At 35.1% G+C, this 16,429-nt stretch overlaps 1 protein-coding gene across 8 annotated transcripts in view; it reads left to right on the forward strand.

Annotated features, from left to right (window-relative positions):
• The window catches only part of DNAJC13 (DnaJ heat shock protein family (Hsp40) member C13), a 119,609-nt gene that overhangs the window by 20,066 nt on the left and 83,114 nt on the right, over positions 1–16,429 (forward strand). For 6 of the 8 annotated variants that reach the window (XR_679192.5, XM_009446500.5, XM_516755.8 and 3 more), the window contains 6 exons: positions 8,916–8,991; positions 9,757–9,906; positions 10,332–10,373; positions 13,083–13,283; positions 15,724–15,930; positions 16,025–16,120. Coding sequence is in view for 7 of the 8 variants with exons in the window: in XM_009446500.5 (XP_009444775.1) it covers positions 8,916–8,991; positions 9,757–9,906; positions 10,332–10,373; positions 13,083–13,283; positions 15,724–15,930; positions 16,025–16,120 (772 nt within the window). In the remaining variant the exon portion in view is untranslated. The remainder of the gene's footprint in view (positions 1–8,915; positions 8,992–9,756; positions 9,907–10,331; positions 10,374–13,082; positions 13,284–15,723; positions 15,931–16,024; positions 16,121–16,429) is intronic. The other 2 variants (XM_063806225.1, XM_009446499.5) reach the window with 1 other exon arrangement.

A 16,429-nucleotide genomic window follows, 5' to 3' on the forward strand; every position in this document is an offset into this window, starting at 1 on the left:
CCAGCATCATTTGTTGAAAAAACTGTTCTTTCCACTTGAATTGTTTCGACACCCTTGTCAAAAATCAGTTTACCATGACTGTTTAGTTTTTTCCTGGACTCATAATTCTGTTCTGTTGATCCTGTATGCCTAACCTTACGCCAGTACCATATTGTCTTGATTATTATAGCTTCGTGCTGTTTTGAAACTTAGAAATACGAGTCTCTGAATTTTATTTTTCAGTATTATTTTGGGTATTCCTGGTCTCTTGCATTTCCATATGAATTTTAGAGTCAGTTGTTAATTTTTTTTTAAAAGACAGCTGCCCGGCCTGACCAGCATGATGAAATCCTGTCTCTATCAAAAAGTACAAAAATTAGTTGAGCATGGCGGCACTCCCCTTTAGTCCTACCTACTTGGGAAGCTGCAGTGGGAGAATTGCTTGAACCCTGGAGGCGGAGACTGCAGTGAACAGAGATCATGCCACTGTACTCCAGCCTGGGCGACAGAGTAAGACCGTGTCTCAAAAAAAAAAAAAAAAAAAGGCAGCTGACAGTTTGGTAGGCATTACATTGAATCTGTAGATCCATTAGTGGAGTATTGCCATCTTAACAGCATTGTCTTCTGATTCATGAACATGTGTTTTCATTTATTTACATCTTTTAAAATTTCTTTCAACAGTGTTCTGTTGATTTCAGTGTATACACCTTGAATCTTAACTTCTCCCTGAGAGAGTTTACATTTTCCAGATGGTGATAGTTATCATTTCATTGGGTTATATACATTATTAAATGGCACTGAGACTTTTTATTATACTTACCTATTTTATATGGCCAATTCTAATCTAGGTTTAAAGTACTCCTCAGCAGTGTTAATGTAAAAAATAAATGGCCAACATTAAAATTTTCTGTTGTTTCAGAATAGTTAATTGAACCTTGTCTCTAGAAACATGTCTACGTACAACAAATTTTTTGTGATTTTTGGGATTTAGGGCCTCAGTTTTAAGAGACTCCATGCCTATTTCCGTGTTGCTAACCTAGCCCCAGCATTTCAGAAAGATGTTATTGATTGTGGAAGTAAAGATTCTTCTCTTCATATGCCAAAATTAAAGATAACCTGTCCAGGTATTCCCCTTGAAGATATTTGTGTGACCCATTTCTGTTACCTTTGTAGTAGTTTTCATTATTACCTCACTTTATAGCTGCTGAATGCCTTTATTTAGGTCTGTTCATCATCGGTATGGATGCCTTAGCTGGCAAAGTAGCTTCTTCTGCGCTTTTCATTTTTCCAACTTGTATAGACATAATTTAATTATATGTTTATTCTGGGAGGAGCAAGAAAAGGAGAGTAGATTCAGGGGGGAAAAGGCACTTTTCTTTCATGAAGGAGAAAAATTTCTGTTTTGGCCTAAGTAAGCCATTTCAGAGAGGAAGGAAAGTTCAGATGTTTCAGTTAAAGCAGAAGTGCAGATTCACTATGGAAAAACTTCAGAGTGATATTCAAGGTACAGGTTCTCAATTTTTTCTGGATAAAAATTTATAAGTAAAATCTACCTGTGGATCACCTTAATATTGCATACATTAATTGTAGGAAATGCTGTGAATTTAGAGTATCATTTTGGTATCTAAACAGGATTTTCACCTCAGTGCATTAGGATATGTAATGATCGGTCTATGAAATTTAATAACAGAAGCTCACTACATTCATAGTCTCTGTAATAACTGGATACAGGAAATTGAGAGAAGTGCTGAGACAAAGGGAAGCTAGTGAATTTCTAATACCTTTCTTATATGTAGGAATGGAGTTCTACAAGAGAAAAGATATCTTTTTCTTTTGCTGCCTGGCATTTACACACCTCACCCATCCTCATAACCTCCAGGAATCCTGAGGGGTTTTTTTTGTTTTTTTTTTTTTCCCCTCGCTCTTGACCCTGCCAGTCTTTAAAACTCAGATGAGCTGTCCTTAATTCTTTTGTGTTTTCTTTGTCTAATTTTTTGTGACTATCATCAGGCAACCTGGGACTTGAACATCTCTTACCTAGAATTGCAAATTGGATCACATCTCCTTTATCGGAATCTTATGTTTTTCACAAAATGTTGTGTTCAAAGCTAGCTCCATCTGAGCTGGAAAAGATACGGACATTGCATCATGGAATTTAAGGCCTTAAAATATTACATTTCATGGGATGCCCTTTTATTTCTTCTAAAGCTCTTACTGAGCTTTTAGGACAGATATTTGCAGAGTATGTCTTATCCATTTCTTCTTTTTCTTTTCTGAGGAGTACAACTTTTTATCTGAATGAGCCCTCCTTGGTGAAACTGATGTTTCAAGTCAAGTTTCCACTACAGAGTATCCTGGCAATACAACCAGATGAACAGTCAGTTTGCCCATTAATTTTGTTCTTTGTTTTGAATATGAATACACTAAAGCAGTCATGGGCCGGGCGCAGTGGCTCACGACTATAATCCCAGCACTTTGGGAGGCCAAGGCTGGAGGATCACTTGAGGTCAGGAGTTCAAAATCAGCCTGGCCAACATTGTGAAATCCCATCTCTACTAAAAACACAAAAATTATCTGGTGTGGTGGCGCAGGCCTGTAGTTCCAGCTACTCAGGAGGCTGAGATGGGAGAATTGCTTGAACCCAGGAGGCGGAGGTTGCAGTGAGCTGAGATTACGCCGCTACACTCCATCCTGGGCAATGGAGCTAGATTCCATCTCAAAAAAAGCAGTTATGGCTACTTTAAAACATAAATATACTAATTATAATTTGTTCAGTTATTCTACTGGAGTTTTGGGATTCCCCACTCTCCGTTAGTCAACTAGTGGAATAATAGCAATAGGAATAGCTAACATTTATTGACTGTTGTACTCATTAGCCAGGCACATAAGTGCCAAGTACTTTACATGGATTATTTCTTTTCTCACATTGTGAAGTAGATATACAGTCATGTACTACATAACATTTCCATCAATGATGGACTGCATATATGATGATCCCATATGTTTAGATACACAGATATTTACCATTATGTTACAGCTGCTTACAGTATTAGGTACGGTAACGTACACTAGGAGCAATAAGCTATACCATGTAGCCTAGGAGTGTAGTAGGCTATACTATCTAGGTTTGTGTAAGTACAAAACTAGTAATTTACATAGAGAATTTTGGGAAGAAATCTGTGATAGTCACATAATGATGAAGTCACCTAATGACAGATTCTCAGAATCGATTCCCATTGTTAAGCAACGCATGACTGTATGTATTATCCATATCTTTCAGTCGAGGAAACCAAAGCTTAGAGAAGTTAAGGAAGTTATCAGAGAAAACACAGCTAGTGAGTAGTCCAGGCAATGTGGCTCGAGTTGGTGTGCTTAACCATTAAGCTGTAGTGCCTCCTTTACCAATGCTGACCATTAATCTCCTAAGAAATGTTGTAGGTCAGTTATCCTTAATTTCATTATTAGATGGACTCAAATTTTAGTTCAAGTTACTGGATTCTCAAGCTTTTAATGATAAAAGGAAAAATCTTGGGTTCCATGAGTATCCTAAAGGCTTCAAGAAATTGGTGGCCAAAACTTGTTTTAAAATGGCCAAGGGAACTAGGATATTCAGCCTAGGAAAAAGAATTCGAATGGAAGGTCTGACTGGCAGAAGAATTAGGTATGCTCTGTGTGCAGCTGAAAGACAGAACTTGGGCCAGCAGGTAAAATTTGTGGGGAAGTAGATGTTGGCTTACTTCTAGGGAACAGTTGTCAATATCTACAATACCGGGACATGAATAGAATTGCTTTCAGTTAAGATATGTTAGTTTCCTTGCATCAGCCAGTAGTGAACAATTATAACTAGCCAACCTTGCCTACAGTATTGTAAAGGTTTATGCTGTGTGTTATGAGATCTAGAGTGTGTAACATAAAAGCTGTCTTCTAACTTTGATTAGCTCTGTTTGGCTTCTTTGAAGCCTGTTGGCGTAGATTCTCCACTGAAGGGATTGAGGATCTTGAACTTTAGAAGTAATACAGGTACACAAAAATTTTCCGACGTCAAGAATTTGAGAACCATTATTTTATAGTAAACGTAAACTTTCTCAGTTTACAAAAATGTTGAATTTTCTCTATTATAATACTGAATTACATGGATTTTCTGTGCAGAAGAATATAATAGATGTTATGATGGTGACTAGTATTTTTGTAGTATCTCTGTTGACACTATTTTACATGCCTGATTGATAGAAGCTAGTTAAATATTCGAGTCAGAAATTAACTTTGAGACAATGACAAGAATCTTAGCTCTTATTACTTTGAAGTTTATTTCAGATGTTTGAATTAGATAACTAGTAAAATGTTGGGAGGAAACTGAGTCTTTAAAGGACTCCTATTCACTGTCATATTATTGAACCCAGCACAGTGTCAGATACTCATTTAATCCATTATAGTACCTAATAGAGTATCTGACCTAACACATTGGTTTTTTTTTTTTTTTTTTTTGCCTAAACATGTAAAAAAATCTTGTTATAAAATACCTTATGTAAAAAAAAACATGCTACAAAATACCATATGTAAAAAAAAATCATGCTATAAAATACCATATGTTAAAAAAAAAAAAAAACATGGTTTAAAAAATTGTTGGTTTTTTTGTGTGTGTGTCTTTTTCAAGATGGGGTCTGCCATCTTGCCCAGGCTGGTCTTGGGGCTCAAGTGATCCTCCCGCCTCGGCCTCTCGATGTGCTGAGATTACAGGCGTGAGCCACTGCACCCGGCCACAAAAATTGTTTAAAAGAGGAAAGCAGTATTCATAAGAACTAGAAAACTTAAGAATGCTGTAACATTTTTATTTTCAGGAATTAAAATAATTTAGAAGTGTTTTGATGTAAATTAATATGTTTAATCTGTCTGTTAAAAAATATAAGCATCACCTTATCAAATCCAAAACTTGATTACATCCCCAGCTTTTGCCTCAGTGGTTTTCCTGTTCAGATGATCTTATCTCCACCAGTACTATCATCAGCACAACATTTTTTTTTCTTTTTCTTTGTCACCAATTGCAGGGGAGTAAAATGCCCCACAGATAAAGCAGTCGCCTCAAACACTTGTATTTCTTTAAGCAGCATTTGTTTCCTGATTCTAAATAACATTATACCTAATGGTAACATAAGTTATGTTTCTTAATAAGCTGTTGTATTACAATAAGCTTGTGAGTTGTGATAACTTAAGAAATGCCTACTTCTTGTAGGCATTTAATGATGTAAGTTTAGTGCCTGAATAAAAAGAAAACAGGTGCAGTAGGTAAAGTCAATATGAATATTAATTTTTCAGTTGGGGGCAAAGGTCTTTTTTCTGATGTTATACTATGAATTTAAAAATTGGTGTAAAATTACTTGCTGTCTGACATTCTGCTTTAAAGGCAAGAGCAGGCTAATAGGTCATAGATTTGTATGTTGACATATTTTTGGATAGATTGTTTTATTTAGCTATTAAGCATTTATTGGGGTATCTACTGTAGTCAATGCTGGGTACTATGGTAGGAGTTAGCCTCAAAGAAGAAGACTTGTGCCTCCCTGAATCCGTGGAGTCTTTGTCTCTTCTTTGACTTGGGACACTGTTGACTTAGTAAAAGATAAAAATCTTTTATTTATTTTTTTTGAGATGGAGTCTCATCTAGGCTGGAATACAGTGGTATGATCTTGGCTCACTGCAGCCTCTGCCTCCTGGGTTCAAGCAATTCTCCTGCCTCAGCCTCCTGAGTAGCCGGGATTACAGGCACCCACCATCATGCCTGGCTAATTTTTGTATTTTTAGTAGAGATGGGTTTTCGCCATGTTGGCCAGGCTGGTCTCAAATTCCTGACCTCAAGTGATCCTCCTGCCTCGGCCTCCCAAAGTGCTGGGATTACAGGTGTGAGTCATTGTGCTTTGCTGGCAAAAATCTTTTAGCTGTAAATGTTGTGACTAATATTCTATACATGTGAGACATTTTAGAGATTTTCATCTCTAAATCTGTTATCTAAGGGGGCTTTTTAGAAAATCATTGAAAGTTTAGCTTTGTTATCCAGGGAGGCTTTTTTGGTAATCTTTGGAAGTTCAAGCTTGCTTAAAAAGATGTCTTAAATGACATAGAAATATTTGCCCCATCCTTAAGCGGAAGTTCAACAGCCACTCTAAAAAGAGGAGCGGCATGGGGAGTACTTAAGGAAGGGAGTGCGGAGGGGAAAGGAGTTCTCTTAGGAATTTTCTTTTTTTAATAGCTTTCTTAGGATGGCTTAAAGATAGCTCCGTGTTTACTAGTTATGACAGTACTCTGCTGGGTCTAGCATGCATACAACTCCAGGATCCTTTTGCTGAAGGATCCAGAATGTGATCTCTCCAATATGGTAGCCGCTAACTACATGTGGCTATTTATTTAACTTTAAATAAAATGTAAAATTCAGTTGCCTTAGCCACATTTCAAGTGCTCAATAGGTACACTTTGCTCATTGCTACCTTATTGCAGGGGCCCCCAAGCCCAGGTTTTTGGCCTGTTAAGAACTGGGCCCCACAGCAGGAGGTAGGCGGTGGGCAAGCGAGCCAGCATTACCGCCTGAGCTCCATCCACCTCCTGCACATGAGAGGGATCTAGGTTGTGTGCTCCTTATGAGAATCTAACTCATGCCTGACGATCTGAGGTGGAACAGTTTTATCCTGAAACCATCCCCCTGCCCTGTCCATGGAAAAATTGTCTTCCACAAAGCCAGTCCCTGGTGCTAAAAAGGTTGGGGACTAGTTCCTTATTGGACAGTGGAAATTTTGCCATATCAGAAAGTCTTTCTTATTGGACAATGTAGGTCTAAAATATTGTCATCTCAAAGTTCTTTTGACAGTATGATCTAGATGACAGAATTATATGAGAAAGATATTAGAAGAGGCTTAGGTGTGGTGGTGAAGATTGGTGTAGGATTGAAAAGGATATTTTCTTAGCCAGTCTTCTAAGACTGTACATGGCACCAGCAGTTACATTTGGAACATTTCAGGCATTCTTTCACTTTTTGCTCACAGAATAAAATAAACAAATTCTGTAGTTTTATTTCAGGATTGTAAGGAGTTTCATGTTTGACTTTCAAGGTGATTCTGAAAAATAGTTTGTGAATTCACATCTCTTATCACACACTTGATTTCACTGTGCAGCTTTTAAGTCAAAGACTGAGCAAAATCTTATTTCTTTGTTTTAGTTCCTATTAATTGATTAAGCCTTTGAAGTTTTGAAACTTTTAAGCTCTTTAGATAGCTTGTTTACTTCACCAGTCCCCTAACCCTCACTCCACTTTAAAAAGAAGCAAATGACTGCTTTTTTGTTAGAGGGAAGTGCTATAATTCTTTAGTTTCTCACTCCACTTTAGACATGTAGAGTTAAGAAAAAAAACACAATGTAGCAATACTTTTGTATATGGATATGTGGTAAAGATTAATAAAATCTTATCATTTCCTTTTTACCTAAATGGAAATACTTTCTCATTTTTATAATATACTGATTTTAAAAAATAGACAAGAGAAAAATGAAAATGTGAAAGATCTCTCTTGATCTTAATGGGAATACTTTTATTGTATTACCTTTGAGTCTGATCATGGCTGTTTGTTTAAGTTATTAATGCCTTTTTAGCATACTAATAGTTCAAAGGAAGAAAACATGATTCTCTCCGTAGATGTCAAAAAGACATTTGATTTAACTTAAGCATTTTTGATAATTTAAAAAATCTCGTATTAAAATACAACTAGATATTTCAATAAATATAACAAATTATGTTAATAGATTTTTCTAATATTGAAGTGTTTACCTAATTGGTCACGGTGTATTACTATTTTAAAATGCGACTTGATTGTTACTGCTAATATTAGCTTTGAAAATAGATTGGTGGGTTTTTTTCTTATTGTATTGTCTTTTCAGATTTTAGTTGTATTAAAAAAATTGAGAAGCTGTTTTTACTCAGTTTTCGGCAACAATTTAAGGAGCATGGGAGTTACTTGGTCCCCAGGTTTCTTCTGTCTTGAAATCATTTGAGCCTGGTGCTTTTGGAGGATGTAATTCTTTGCAGCTTTCTTAAATTCTTCAATATAAGGGTTGATTTATTCTTATATTGAAGGGTTGATTTTCAAATTTGTCAGCATAGAGTTATATACAGCATTTTAAAAAACTTTTGGTTGTGTGAAGTCTTTGTTTTCCTTAATTTTGTTTTATATATACTAATGTTTTATCCATTTTAATATTTTATTTCCAAAGACTAATTATTTTGCTTTAAATAAGTTTTTCTAATTCAATTTCCTTTTATGATTATGAATTCCTCTCTCTTTTGAAGGATTACTGATACCCAAATGTTTTTTCTCCTTCAAATATGTTGCTTGAAAGGAAATGAAGTGAGAAGTGAAAACTGCTTGTTTGTGGTGTAGGCTTCCTACTTCTATAAAATTGCAACACTGAGATGTAATAGGTAGTTGCTTAAGTAGAAACTATTAAGATTCCAGGATATGGCTGTGACTGACCAGTTGCCCCAGGCCATAGCTTTTCCTTCCTTTCCATATGGCTTTGTTGTAAGGGTATTTTGAAAGCATTGATATGCAGTGTTTTTTTTTTTTTAATAAAACTTTCCCATTTAGGATCTTTCAGCATCCTCAGCTGATGCTTTGCCAACTTAATTTATACTAACAACACACAAGATTGCTTGCATGTAAATCATACTTTTCTACTTAGATATCTTAATAGTTCACAGTAAAATGAGTGGGTGGGTTTTAATAAAAATAACATTTTAGAATGTTTAAAAAGGTGAGAATATATAACTAAGCTATATTTAGTCACCATTAATCAACTAACACATTTCTATGTATTGAACTGTTTGTTTTGTGTTATATATATTTTCTTATAAAATATCTTTTTGTTTAAAACTAAATTTAAGCACTTGTTTTCCTTTGTAGGTATAAGCGTGTCTTTTCAGTTGGAACTCATGCGATTACTACATATAATCCCAATACCTTAGAAGTAACAAATCAGGTAATCCTGTTAGAAGCTGTTAGGTGTTTGTATGAACTCCCTTTGAATTTTAAAAGCCAGGCTGTGACCATTACCCTCCCTTAAATCAGTACTTGAAGATAGAAATGTCAAATCAGAAAGAGATTGATGTGCTTACGTAATACTCTGATTTGGGGACCAAAAATAAATAATAAATAAACGGGAGGGGGAGAATATGCTTATTTCTAGGCTCTCAAGGGTATAACTTGATGTTACTATTAGTTGTGGCCACCTCCTTTATGTAAAATTAGTAATTTAGTTCTCTATAATTTATAAAGGCTTATACTTTTTACTGTAATAAAAGCATATATAAGTCATGAGTCCAGTTAGTGTAAAATACTCGTCATGGGAGTAGGATTATGTGTTTATAAAGGCAAGAGTAACCTGAACATTTATAAGTAAACATATTCAAAGATATTCTGGCCTATTTTAATTCCAAATTAGGCAAGTTTCACAAACTTTTTAACAAATTTTTAAGTAATCATAAAATTTCACTTCCCAGTTCTTGTCACTTTTTAATTTTAATTTCTTTGGATTAATGTCATTAAAATAGGAATACATATTGGATTTTTCTGACTAAAAACCTTTAAAAGAATTTTTTACAGAATTACTGTAAGACAATTTCTAGACTCTATTTTATAAAATTTTGCTGATTTAATCAGTGATTATGAAATTAAAGTGACAAAAATAAGCATTACATTTTACTGTATTATAGTAGCACCAGTCAAAATTTTTTTTTTTTTTAAGTGGCCTTATGGAGACATTTGCAGCATCAGCCCTGTTGGAAAAGGACAAGGAACGGAGTTCAACCTCACATTTCGTAAAGGCAGTGGAAAAAAGTCAGAAACTTTAAAATTTTCTACAGAGCACAGAACAGAACTTCTTACAGAAGCATTGGTAAGAAGATTCCATGTTCATAAATGAAATTTCTTTCTTCTCTTTTTAAAATGAAGTAGTTACATAGAAGTAGAGAAATTAATGTTCTCTGCCCCTGTACCCACTATGATTATTTTTTTCTTACTGACCTTTAACTTGACCCTGTGAAACGTTCACTTTTCTCTAACAGGCTGGAAAATCTTTTATATTTGCAAGTTTATTAGTTTTTTTTAATTGCATATGCAGGAGAAAGCATTGTATGTTTATCTTGTTCTTCAATAAGGTTTCATACTCTTTTTATTGAATATTCTTAAACTATAACTTGAATAACAGTTTTTAGTGTCCAGGTTACCAAGCCAGGATTTTACTTGCTTTGAGTAGAAGGGAGTGAGCCAAGTTTTCCTTACCAGTCTGTTGTCATAAACTGGTTATGTTTTCTCTTTCAGAGATTTAGAACTGATTTTTCAGAGGGAAAAATCACAGGAAGGGTAAATATTTAACATTTATTATGTATTTTTATTTGTTCAAATGTTGCCCTTTATTGTAGAAATCATTTCATAATCTGTGTGTTCCATTTGTAGCAAAGCTAAAGGGAAAAGAAACAAAATTGTAATGTCTCCTGATATCATGTTATGTAGTTTAACAGGAAACTCAAATATGAACAGTTAGATTTAAGAATGTTGATACTGGTAGATGGGGGGAAAAAAGGCAAAAAAACCTTTGGAGCATTAAAAGCAACACTGTAAGCATTCAGGTAGTCCTTATGCAGTATTCCAAACAGTAATACTGGAGAACGTCATACTGCTGATAGTGCATGTTGGAACATTCATTCATTGTTTGGTGTAGGAGTTTCTTATTTCAGAAATATTCAAGTTTTAAGATTTGAGCATATTGAAACTGTCTTCTTACATGTTCTTGGACTGGATCTGGCCTGTACTGAAGCTTGGCATGGTGCACTGACAGCTTTGGAGGAAGCTGTGGTGGCATATCAGAGTCGTCTTAACTTTCCCAGGCCTTTTCCAGTAATGTAACAGCAGCATTTAAACTAAATCAGAGACTTCTGGGAAAGAGGAACAGGAGTGTAACCTTTTTTTCACTCTCTTGAGATATTAAATTTCTTCCCATTAGCAAGTATTACTTTTATAATGGAGAAAAATAATGCTTAAATTTATAGCACTGTTCAGAACCCTAGCTTCTGGCAAAAGGCAGGAACTGAATTCTGATATGCGGGCAGCACCATTCTCCTGTCTGTCTTAAGCCCTCATTCATAGAATATTTCTATGAATATTCTGCTACTTTTTTTAGCATCCCAGAAACCTCACTAATTTCAACTCTAGCAATTGGCTGGTTGCCCAGCAGCGTTTAAAAATAGTTTAATGGCAACTGGCGAGCTGCTTATTTCTTGTTCCTGATGAGCCATGGTCAAATTTTTATAAATCATAACTTGGTGTGCTTATTTTAATTATTCTATATTGGCAGGTGACGTACCTCATCTGTTTGGGAAACAACTGCTTTCAAAAGCATACTTAGAGTTTTTATATAAGCTGTCTTTTGTACCAGTTAACTTCAGCCATTTAATACTTTTCAAAATCTTATGGTAGAAACAGTACCTCTAGAAGATTGCCCAAAGGATAGTTTACCTGATTTTACATCAGGAGTAAGGGGCTCAAAGTGACACCTGTATTGTCCTAATAACAAGTTTAGATTCCACCCCAAATACTGTGCTGGCTAAACGGCACTCTTCTTGCCTAAGTTGAATTTGGCTCTAAGACCTCCATTTGCCCTAGATATACTTCTAAATCAGGGTTTCTCAAAAGTCCTTCTTGGTTGGCCCCTGCAATCCTGAGGGATAATGATGCTTCCATCAGCACATCTCATTAATGGCAGTTGTTTATGAGCTGGGAGGAATGGAGAATATCCTATATAGTGGTCTTGAGGCATGTAAACAAGTATAGTTTGGAAACCTCCACAATTTTTGTGCCCTGCCTTCTCCCATTCCTGCAGCAGAGGTGTGGCATTGATTGATCTTTTGGTTCAGAATCAAGGTTCTGTATTCTTGGATTAGTGCAGGCCCTTTGTCTGTCTGCATAATTACTTTTATGGAACTATGTGTGTGTTCGATGCATAGATCAGTAATGTTGAGGAGACTTGATGTCCTGTGAAGGTCATTGCTGACTTCAGTGTTGGGATATTAGTGGAGGTGTTCATTACTTAGTGCTTCACTCTCTTTTCTGAAAACCTAGAAGATAATTTCTTATTTCAGTATCAGAAATAGTTGTACTCCAGAGCAACCAATTGATTTTTACATTAAAAATTGTAATTGACCATGTATCCCACTTTATATTGATGGGTAGAAAACTTTGCGGTGTTTGGGTGGGGGAGAGGATACTCATTTCACATCTGAAACTTTGTTATCCTTATTTTCTCTTTGCTTCAGTTTTCTATTATTTTAAATTTATTTTCTTCTTCCGTATCGCATCATTTTGCTTAGCAGCCTTGATTAAACCTTTTTTCTTTTTAAAGACTAAAACTGGATAGTAAATGGATATTGACTATTCTAATAATTTCTGACACTCAGCTACTTTAATTTGTGAAGGAATATTATCTAAATGGAATTTTACTTGCTAATATGATCAAACATCTTGAAGATAACTTTCCAATTGTGTGATTAGAAAAGCCTAAGGTCAAATACAGGCCTCAGCTTTTTTTTTTTTGTATGTGGAAATAAAGTATACATTAATATACTGAGGCGGTTCAGGTTGTTTAAATTGAATATTACAACTTCCCTGAAATGTGACTTAGCTCTTTTCATTATTGAACTTGGATTAAAAGAATCCATCAAAGAAAGTAGATCTTTTTTCCAGTAAAACTCTTTCAGAATACATTTCTATGTAGGATTTCCTCTTTTTTCTTTTTATAAATTTACATAGAGTGGCTTAAAATAGCTTCATAAAATATTGTAACCCAAACCCTTTGCTAATTAAAAAAGAATGTACTGTCTTCAGTTAGTGTGAACATTCTTAAACACCTCCAAATAGTTAAAATTAATCATAGTTTTAACAATTTGGATAGTAGCTCTAAATATTTACGATGACAATTAGATTTTTGCTCATTTCAATAGTGACTGTGATACATTAAATTTTATTTTATATAATTTTATTTTATGAACCTAAAAGTAATACTGATTCTGTCTTTAGAGATACAACTGCTATAAGCATCACTGGAGTGACTCAAGAAAACCTGTAATTTTGGAAGTAACTCCAGGAGGCTTTGACCAAATTAATCCTGCAACCAACAGAGTACTCTGTTCCTATGACTATAGAAATATTGAAGGATTTGTAGATCTCTCAGATTATCAAGGAGGATTTTGTATACTTTATGGAGGATTTAGTAGATTGGTAAGTACTATTTAAAAAAAAAACACTTTAAAAGGGTCATGACCATTTGAAGGAAAGCAAAGCTTTTTATACTTCATTTTGAAATTTCACGTGAGTCCTCTGGAAGGAAGTATAATAGTCCAGGTTTTGGTATCAAAGATACCTGAGCTTGAATCCCAGTTTGCTGCTTTCCAAAATGAGGAGAGTGAGGATCTGGTGAGATAATTTATGTAAATGCTTTACACACAATGGATGGCTTAGTACGGTAAACAGTGACTACAGTTGTTATTTTCATTGGTATTACTGTCTTACCAAAAAGTTTCTAAGCTTTCTTTGAAAAAGTAATTTAAGCCTGGCATGGCAGCTCACACCTATAATCCCAGCACTTAGGGAGGCAGAGTTAGGAGGATAGCTTGAGCCCAGGAGTTTGAGACCTGCCTGGCAACATAGTGAGACCTTGTTCTGCACAAAAAGGAAAAAAAAATGAAAAAAGTAATTTAAAATCACTTACTTTTTGAGAATCTTTCATCCTTTGCCTAGCTGTTTATAATCTGAAATCTGAGTGTGCATTGAAACTTCAATTTGGAATTCATTGCGTGTTTTTGTTCTGAAATTCAGAATTATATATAAGTAAATTATGGGGTATAACAGAAGCTACTTAAGGTGCTGAGAACCCTGTTAATCAGTAATAGAAGCTGAAGTATATATAACTGTTTTTTTTAAGATACATCCTGCCTTTCTGTCTCAAAGATGTGCGGTAGAGAAAGTCTCCAAATGGAGAGACTCATTTGAACTTAATTGCAAAATTCCTTTCTCTTGAAAATTTTAATTCTTGTAGCTACCTTAGTGTTCCGGGAATGCTCCTTCAATTTTTAGTGTTTTGTAGATAAAATATCGTTCTGTTGGTAGCAGAGCCAAAGCAAGTGTTGAACTTTTACATATATAAGATAGTAGATGTTAGCAAAAGGGAAATAAACAATGATGGGGGCTAGATAATCTGATGTAGAAATATAGTTTGTTCTTCAGAGTTACAGGCCTTTTTCCATCTTAGATTTTACTCTTTCCCCACTTGATGGGTACCATCCTAGTTTCCCTCATCTAGGAACATACAGGTAAACCTCTGTGTGTTACCTCTGAGGCTTGACCCAAAAGATGAAGGCCCTTCTCCCAGCCCAAAGCCTGCTGTCTTAGTGCTATCCATAGACTGTCTCTTCCCTGGTCAGTGGTAATTTGGAATGTTTAACATCTTGTTGGTAAACATACCTGATTACAAGAATATGGCCTGTCAGGCCTTAATAGGATAACTGTATCACAGTAATTCAACCAAGCCATAAAATGGAATAATAAGGTAAACGTTAAGGATGAAAATTGTTTCATACTCTTCTTATTGCCAACATTTTGTATTACTTGGTGGCAGCAAGAAGTTTTCATTTGAATTAATCCAGTTTCTCACTGTAAGACACTAGCTAAAATGAATCAATTCACTATAAATATGGTACTATACCAGATTTATTCAACAAACCTTTATCTAATACCTTTTGCATCTATGGTGACTATAAAAAGCTGCTAGGAATAAAACCAGGTTCTTAAACACGATGTGATCCAGTGTTTCTCAGCAGGGGAGCTGTTGACATTCTGAGGAGGACAATTCTTTCTTGTGTGGGACACTCCTACTCTGCCCTTTACAGGACATTGAGCATTTCTGGCCTCTAGGCACCAAATGCAAGTTCAGGTTGAGCATACCAAATCTGGAAGTTCAAGATGTTCCAAAATCGGAAACTTTTTGAGTGCCAACATGATGCTTAAAGGAAATGCTTGTTGGGGCATTTCAGATTTGGGATTTTCAGATTTGGGATGCTCAACTGGTAAGTGTAATGAAAATATTCCAAATGCTGAAAAACTCTGAAGTCTGATAGTTCTGATCCCAAGCATTTCAAATAACAGATACTCATCCTGTAGCCTGTTTCCTTACCTTTGTAAATAGAGCCCAGAAAGTTGGTTTGTAACATCAGTAGGCCAATGACTTGTAAACATTTAAACATTCTTCAGCATCATCTTGCAAAGAAGCCTACTGTGTAAAACAGATTAAATCAGAGCTGCGTTGTTTGAAACTGGGAATCCTGCCCACACAGTACCCATCACCCCCAGTGGCTCGGCTGGGGTTCCTTGGAGGCCCTTCTTGGAAGACCCAGCATGCTGTTTTGCACAAGGTGATGAGAACCAGAACCTGAGAAATTTTGAGATAATTGCCGTTCAGTGAGTTAGTTGCAAAGCTCTGTATCCCAGACTTTATTTTAATTTAGTAATAGTCTTTTCATTGAAACAACTGCTTATTTGCCTCTAATACCTACCTCTTTTTTCTCTAGAATTGCTACTTTAATACCTTTCCTATGAGTTGATTAGCTACAGACACATTTCAGGTGTTTCAACTCTGACTTTTTAAATTTCTAAATTTGTGCAGCATTTATTTGCGTCAGAGCAAAGAGAAGAGATTATTAAAAGTGCAATAGACCATGCTGGTAACTACATAGGTATTTCATTGCGGATCAGGAAAGAGCCTTTAGAATTCGAGCAATATTTGAATCTTCGCTTTGGAAAATACAGCACTGATGAATCCATCACATCTTTAGCAGAGTTTGTAGTCCAAAAAATATCACCTAGACATTCGGTAAGACCCATATGTTAAAAATGAAAATTTGTTCATCTGATTTTGACGTTTTAAAAAATAACTTCTTAATATGTCTCAATTTTATTTTTTGAAGGAGCCTGTTAAAAGAATTCTAGCACTTACAGAAACATGTTTAGTAGAACGTGATCTGGCAACCTATAATATTGCAACATTGAAGCCTTTAGGAGAAGTAAGTTTCAGCATTGTTAGCTTGAATGAGATTTCTTTCTATTGATAAATTAGGATAATTTTCTTTCTATTTTAATGTTTACTCATGGCTAAAGAATATGAAATGGACAGAATCTGTATTTAACTCTTAACATATTTATATTAATTGATCATAGAACAATGATTATTACAAAAGTTATTTTCCAAGTATATAAAGAATGGAACTTATTACTCAACTGAAAATTTGAGATTTTAAAGTTTTAAACTCTTATATTGTAAACAAGTCACATCTTAAAATACTGACTTTTGTAAGCTAAGTGATGCATTTTAT

This window comes from Pan troglodytes, chromosome 2 (genome assembly GCF_028858775.2).
Source record: "Pan troglodytes isolate AG18354 chromosome 2, NHGRI_mPanTro3-v2.0_pri, whole genome shotgun sequence".
In the NCBI taxonomy this organism is placed as follows: domain Eukaryota; kingdom Metazoa; phylum Chordata; class Mammalia; order Primates; family Hominidae; genus Pan; species Pan troglodytes.